The sequence below is a fragment of the Convolutriloba macropyga genome, unplaced genomic scaffold, assembly GCF_964194025.1.
Source record: "Convolutriloba macropyga unplaced genomic scaffold, txConMacr16.3 SCAFFOLD_2763, whole genome shotgun sequence".
Classification (NCBI taxonomy): domain Eukaryota; kingdom Metazoa; phylum Xenacoelomorpha; order Acoela; family Convolutidae; genus Convolutriloba; species Convolutriloba macropyga.
In genome coordinates this window covers 1-7,500 of record NW_027451786.1, presented here as the reverse complement: position 1 = coordinate 7,500, position 7,500 = coordinate 1, and the positions used below count along the sequence as shown (strand labels likewise).

The window sequence follows — 7,500 nt, the reverse complement described above, 5'->3', positions numbered from 1 at the left end:
TAGATGCTTTTGGTCAAAAGTCCACCATTTTTCATGGAAAAACTCAAACCTTTCAAAACCTTATTATTGCAAAAACACATATTATTGACGCGCACGATTAAAAACAAAACCTTTGCTCTGAGTTCTTTTTCCTCAGGACCATCCGAAGTCTCTCCAAAACAGAAATCCGTCAGTTCCCCCTCTTCGGCTCGAGAAACCAGAATCTCTCTTCTGCTCATGAGTTTGGCTCTGCTGTTTGTGGCCACAGTGGGTCTGGGTAACATTCTTCAGGATTACGTGTTCAAGGGTGCAAGCACCTATGCTGTTGAACAAGTCCTCTCAATCATGAATGTGGGATACGCAATCAACAGGTGACTAATCACCATAAACAGCAACTCTACCAAAAATTCAAAGCTTCTACAAAAATGTCTCATTTCTTTAGTATTCAGTTTTTGTAGGTGTTTCCGAATAAACTGTCAAGCTGCTTCTTCTTGAAAATATGCAATAATCTTGCAAAGTTAACTGTGCAACTCAATTAGGGTCAACGAGGAAAATTTACCAATTAAATTTACCATTACGTCATACAAGGTATATATAGTATTTAGTTTCGACGCTTTCTAGGTTTTTCTGATTGAACTTTCAGACGTAATATTACAAACTAAGTTGAATATGCAGATCAAACGGGGAATAATTCAACATAAGTTCCATTCGATTAAAATTATTTCTTTGAATAATGTACAGGGAATTTTGAACTTTTTTCAGCACTCTGAATGGATTTGCACTACTCATTCTCCCATCGATGCGACAAGCGCTCTTTCGAGGCATCTCCAGGATTTCAGGCTCAAAACAGTTGGCTTCCGGTACTTCTAGAAATCGGAACCCAACATCGACTATGCAAAACACTGCGAAGATCGTTGAAGATTAGCAGCTATTTTTGTCACTTCACAGAGAATATAACACAAAATAATTTCAAATTATTTATCATTATACCCATACCGAAGCCTCAAAGGCCATCATCTCTGATCTTGAATTTTTTTCAGCAAACAGTTCTTGCCAGAAACATTGCCAGACATTGTCAGACTTGAGCAGATAACCCAAGACTTGTAAACTCTCTGACCCGGGTCGAGAGGTCAGCGCCGTTTCAGCGCATTATTTTGTAAGAAATGCGCTGAATGCGCTGAAACTATGTAAGAAATGCGCTGAATGCGTTGAAATGCGCTGAAATGTGGAGAAGGCGGTGAAAATTCAAAACTTCAGCGCATTTTCAACGCATTTCTTACATAATTTCAGCGCTTTTTCAGCGCATCCGTAGAAAAAAATCAGCGCTTTTGAAAAAATTTAGAAGCAAAAAAATTTCAGCGCATTTCTTACAAAGTTTCAGCGCATTTCAGCACATTTCAGCGCAATATTATGTAAGGTTTTTGCGCTGAATTTTTTGAAAAATCAGCGCATTTCAGCGCATTTCTTGCATAATTTTCGGAAAACTTCTCGACCCGGGGAGCAGAGAACTAGTCTTGATTTTTTTCTGTCCTTAAATGAAAACCACAGAGATCAGCCCCTGACTCAGTCCAGGAAAACTTTCTATTTTTTTGTGAATCAGTTCTGATGAACTCTGAGGATATATGGTACGGGTATAGTGGAGATTACCTATACAAAGTAACCAAATGCTAGCATGAACGTCTCAGGACTTACTATGAAGTTTTTGGCGATTGCCATATTGGCCGACAAAGAGTTCAGCCGACAACCAAAAATGGGAATTAGAGGCTAAAATTCTCAGTTTCTGCTTGTTGACTAAACCCTCATTATTTCGACGTGTCCGCCAATATTAAAACCAACCAAACAATTATACGCCTATCAGTCAAACTTGGAATAAATAATCTGCTTGTGAAACTTAAATTGTTAGTTTTTATGTCTAATGAATGCTCTCCTGTACCATCTCAGCAATATATAGATTTACCCAATTTCTTTCGAAATTCCTCAATCAGAACTTTTCCCAGGCTGAAGTCCCCGCTCAAAATGGCTTACAAAAACTTTAATCCTGTTCAGGCTGAGCTTTCAAAACATGCGTAGTAAAAAGCATCAGCATGAAAAACTGAGATGGGGAAAACTTTTTGTATTAGTTACCTGTTAGTCATCGTAACAGTCCTAGTTTTAGTTATAGTTACTAGTACGGTCATAGTCACGTGATGTGGAGAAAAAGGGGGAAATAATAAAAGTAACACAACAATACAGAGCAAAAACAGCAGCAGAAAACGGCTTTCTTCCTACACATCAACAAAATTTCACAGGCAAAACAAGCTGATTTGAGCACTAAAAAGCGTGTTACTGTGTCTTGCGTTTAAATTATTCTTGAGCAGTAAATTGTTACTAAGTCCTGCATTGAAACTTTTACTTGTGCAGTTTTTTTGTTGTTACTGTGTCTTGTATCTACGAAGTATAGGAGCTGTAATTCAACTGTTACGAACCCCAGCTTTTGGTATTTCAACTCGTGAGTACAAAAGGCAAAACGAACATAAGTTTAAGCTTAAATACTTTTGCATAAACAGTTCTTAGACATATATCTTTGACTTCGTTTTTCTATCGGATTGAACTAGAATGTATTGCAACGGTAAGAACATAGCGGATATACGGTTAAAAAAGCGAACTGCAAAAAAAACAGAATTACTGGACAGATTTTGAACCGCTGAAACGAACTGGGCGGTGTAAAAATTTCCTCATCGCACCAGATTGGGAGTGCAGCTTTTACATTTGGTCCGCCCAACGCAGTGGAAAGCAAACTGCTGCTCAATTTATTCACAAAATTACAAAACTAACAAATCTAACACAACGAGTTCATCAGTAAAGAATCAAGCTGCTGCCTAAACTACGGAACAAATTGACTCGTTCATGGAGTAGAAGCAACGTGGATAAACAGATTAAGTTCTGCTCACAACAGCTGCGACAAAAACACAAGAGGGTTACCATTTTATAAAGAAAGATGACCGGTCAGAAAACTCAAAACAGTTTATCAACAACTACAAGAGATTTACAACCAATTCCAGCAACTGCTCGACAAACAGAGTGCTTTAAATTTCCATCGCACAGAACACCAGAATTTCTTCAACAATTTAAACGCCGTCTGCTTACCATATATCCACGGGAAGAAAACTATGTCAGTTCAGCAAAGTAGTTCGGTTCTACAGAACAATGAAGGAAAACCACCTGCAGATTATTCGCAGCCAGTAGAACAAAGTCATTGTCTCTCAGCGGGAAAGGGTAATGAAAACGAAGACAACAGCTCAAAAACCCCAAGCCGGAAGTCAAAGAAGGCTGAGAAACTTGCTGCGTTGGAGAAGGATATTTCTCCACGCATCGATTGAAGAAAAAGGAATTTGAGATGAAAAGGAAGGAACTTGAGCTAGAGCTGAAAATTTTCGAAGAAAACGTTGTACTAAGTCTATAATACCAAAAAAAAACCATGGCGTAAAGGACTTAGACTAAGACGATGATACTGCTCCGGGTATATTTAGTCAATAACCATTCAATGGTAATGAGACCAGAAACAGAGATGTATCCTCATGAGTTGATCGATCAGATAAACCTGAAAAGCATACAAGCATAACTGCAAAGGTTCTAAACATAAATAGGAAACACATACCCACGAGTAATTTTTGATGAAGATGGGTCACGGAAGCCATGATCATTAAGTAAAGAGCGTTACGGTATGATCCAGAGTCAAAAAACTTTGTGTACGGCAAACTATGTGGCAGCAGTCAACTACACAAATTTAAACTATGTTTTTTTGATGGTAATCAACTCGAATGGCCAGAGTGGTCAATTATGTTTGTTGCCAACGTGCAACAACGTAATTTTCCTGACTCAGAGAAAATGAGCCACTTGAAAACGCTTTTAATTGGCAGAGCCAAGTCTGGGATATCGGGTATGGGTTAATTGAATTCTTTCTATACTCAAGCTTGGTCTCTCCTAGAATGGAAGTTTGGCCGTCCGCATCTGGTTATTGACGCCCAGCTTTAGACGTCGCATAAACAACGACCTATAAAAACTCGAGACTCATTTGCTTAAATTAATTGCTAGATATTGATAAGCAATTTACTTAACGTCCTAAAGCAATACAAGTTCGATGGCGACATACAATCCAGTGCAGCAATTTAGCCGGCATTCATGGAACGAAGGATCTGAAGACGGAAAAGGTTACTCTCAAAATAAATGGAACAATTTCAAGGGTGCACCCGGTGTTTGTACACCCGTCAATTTCATTGGGAAATAATAACTATGACTACAACAAACTGAAACAAGGTTTCAATCATTTTTGTGTACTACCAAACAGAAGTTTCAAACACGAAGTGAACCTGCCGTTGTCCTGACAAAATTAGGATGGGTAGTCAGAGGACCAGTTAAGGGTAATAGAGGACAAAATTTTTCTCATTTTGACAGCACAAATGACTAAAAATGGCTAAAAATATTCAATCATCTTGGGATATAGAAACCTATGCTTCCAAAATCAACATCGTCAGGCAGTGAAATTGAGAGCAAAACGCTCAGAGGTTGTCATAGACCACGACAAAGTTTAAAGGTGAGCGGTACCAAGTGGGCATGCTCTGGTGTGAGCCAGAACCAAATCTTCCGAACAACTGCGATTCAGCCCTATGTCAGCTCTAATCACTCGAAAGAAGACTCCAAGGAGAATCAAATTTGGAAAAAAAAATGTTTCAACAGTCAATTTATCCAAATGTTAAAAAGTAATTCGGGAAGATCCTTTGTAAATTGGAATTCAAACCGCTTTCGGAAACGAATGTTATTCGCCACATCATCCAGTATTGAACCCAAACAAGCCTGGTAAAAATTGCCGTGTTGGCAACGCTGCAGCAAAATAAAAAGATGTTTGCCTGAGTGACATGTTGTTAACCGGACGCGATATAATGCACGGATTGATTGAAACAATATTCCGATTTCGAGAAGGGCCAATACTCCAAACTGCTGACATTGAATCTAAGTTTATTCAGTTGCGTTTTCCTCAATGAGATAAAAGCTGCCTGATATTCCTTTGTGACCAAAAAGGAACTAACTTGTGCAGACTTATGATTATCAACGTCACGTTTTTGGTGCAAAACTTCACCAACATGTGCAAACTATGCTCTTAAGCGAGTGTTGATTGACGAGTCTCCAATTGCAGCAAAGGCTATTCAAAACAATTTCCATTTTGTACATTTCATCAAGTCAGTCGAGCCTCTTGATGAAGCTTTCAACGTTTTGAAACAATTGCAGCCTCTTTTGTCAAAAAATGGACTCGACATAAAAAAAATGATCACCGCCTGCATAAAGTGACCGAAGAAATCCCCGAGGACTTGGGATCAATCAGCAACACAAAACCGGAAGTAGAACCTGGTTGGTTTGTTTTCTACGTATTTGGACTTCGGTGGACTGTTACTGAAGATAGTTTGCAGCCTGGCAGAGGTAATAGCAAAGAAGTTGAAAGCCCAATCACCCTGAGGAAGGTCTTCTCTAGTTTCATCAGTGTTTGATCCTCTTGGGCTGTTTGCACAATTCAGTGTTCACATGAGACGACTTCTGAAGAGCATTTGCACCAATAATTAGTACTACTAATTAGTACTAGTAAACATTAGTACAACTCAGTGGAACTTAACAGAGAATAGGGTTTCTGAAATGAAAAACCAGCTTCCAGAAGTTGCAAAAAACAGCATCGGTAGAAAATACTTCAGCAGAGCCGAAAATAAAATTGAACTCCATGTCTTCGCTGACGCATCGGAAGACACAAATTGTGCAGTAGCATATCTACGTTCGCAGCCCAATGAGTACTCAGCAGCCTTGGCATTTGTATTGGAAAAGTGTGGAGCCGCACCGATGCGAAACCTTTTAATACTAGAAGTGGCAGTCATGGCAGTGAGACTGAAAGAACAAATGTTTAAAGAACACGAATCCAAAAATAAAAAGTGTAATTTTTGGACACACTCTACTTCTGTTATACAATGGATACACAGCCCTCACCGCAAACAACAAATGTTTGTAATGAACCGAGTAGATTTTGGATACAACTGACGTTTCACAGTGGAAATGTGTGAGTGGTACTGACAATTCAGCCGACATCAAGACGAGAGCCATCACCGTTGATGAACTCAAGAGAATTGATTGGCTGACTGGGTCGGCCAGGTTGAAGCGACCAAAAAAAATTTTCTGAGCAGGTGACTTTAAAATTCGATTATGACGAACACAGTGAACCAGCGGCCTTCATATCCACAATTGAACAAAAAACCAATCAATCAATGGGAGCAGTTTAGTGATTCCAACCAACTAGTAAAAACATTGGCATGTGTGCATCGACCATTGAGCAAAACGAAACCGGTAACAATAATTAGTGGTATTGAAGAATGCCATGGCGATCATCATCAAGTTACTACAGCAAGAAGAGTTTGCTCAAGAGAGGAAATCTCTCAAAGTTCAAAACGGAAATCCAAAAGCAGTTTTCACCATTTATTGACAAAAGGGGTTTATTCGTGCCAAAGCAGAACAAGGAAAAGTCAATCGGACTTAAATGCAAAGCTTCCAATAGTGTTGCATTGAAAACATCACCTTGTCGATTACTCATGCGTAACGAGCACAATGAAAACAACCGTGAGGGATCTGAACATGTCAGAAATTTTTTCAGCAATGGCTCTGGATTATTGGTGCGAAAAATGCCTTACGTTCAATAAAGGATAAACTTATCACTTGCCGAAGAAGCAGAGCACATAGAAAGGCTCCAGCGATGGCAGATCTACCTAGAAAAAGGCTGGACGCTTCAACATCTTTCGCGAATTTTGGAGTAGACTACTTTGGACTTTTAACAGTAGAAATAGGGCGCAGAACTGAAAAGAACTGAAAAGCGTGGATGTTGTTTGTTAACGTGTCTGACCGTCCGAGCCGTGCACATAGAGATAGTCCGGAGGCTGGACAACGACAGTTGTCTGAAGGCAGTTAAGCGGTTCATAGCTCGAAGAAGCAAACCGGTATCAATGATCAGTGACAACAGGACAAATTTCGTTGGAGCAGATGAAGAGTTCACAGAGTATGCTGCAGCATGGAATAAAGAACAACTTGAGGAACATTTGATTCAACAAAAGATCTGATGGAAGTTCAATCCACCCGCAGCACCTCACATTAGAGGAGTGTGGAAGCAAAAGGCAAGAAGTTGCAAGAAAGCAAGGTATACAGTGTTGGGGGATCGATCAATTACTGAAGATGTTTTCGCAACCACATTGTGTCTTGTTGAGCGAACAAAGAATGCAAGGCCATTGACACCAGTCAGTTCTGACGTAAACGATTCGGGTGATATGAGTGTGTGTTTGCGTGCAGCTATGCCGCTATGTGTCCCTATACATTTATAATATGTTAATATCAAATTTTAAATTGTTTCACGTGTGTACACATGAGCCCACCCTTGGCCACAGATTGAGTGTGACACACACATATATATATATATATATATATATATATATATATATATATATATATTCTATGTCTATA

General features: G+C 39.3%; 1 protein-coding gene across 1 annotated transcript in view; it reads left to right on the top strand.

Annotated features, from left to right (window-relative positions):
- Positions 1-953, top strand: part of LOC142356956 (uncharacterized) — a 25,266-nt gene extending 24,313 nt beyond the window's left edge. Inside the window, exons 5-6 of the mRNA XM_075408693.1 lie at positions 137-350; positions 742-953. Coding sequence (XP_075264808.1) covers positions 137-350; positions 742-904 — 377 coding nt within the window. The 3' untranslated portion in view covers positions 905-953. The remainder of the gene's footprint in view (positions 1-136; positions 351-741) is intronic.
- The last annotated feature ends 6,547 nt before the right edge of the window (positions 954-7,500 follow it).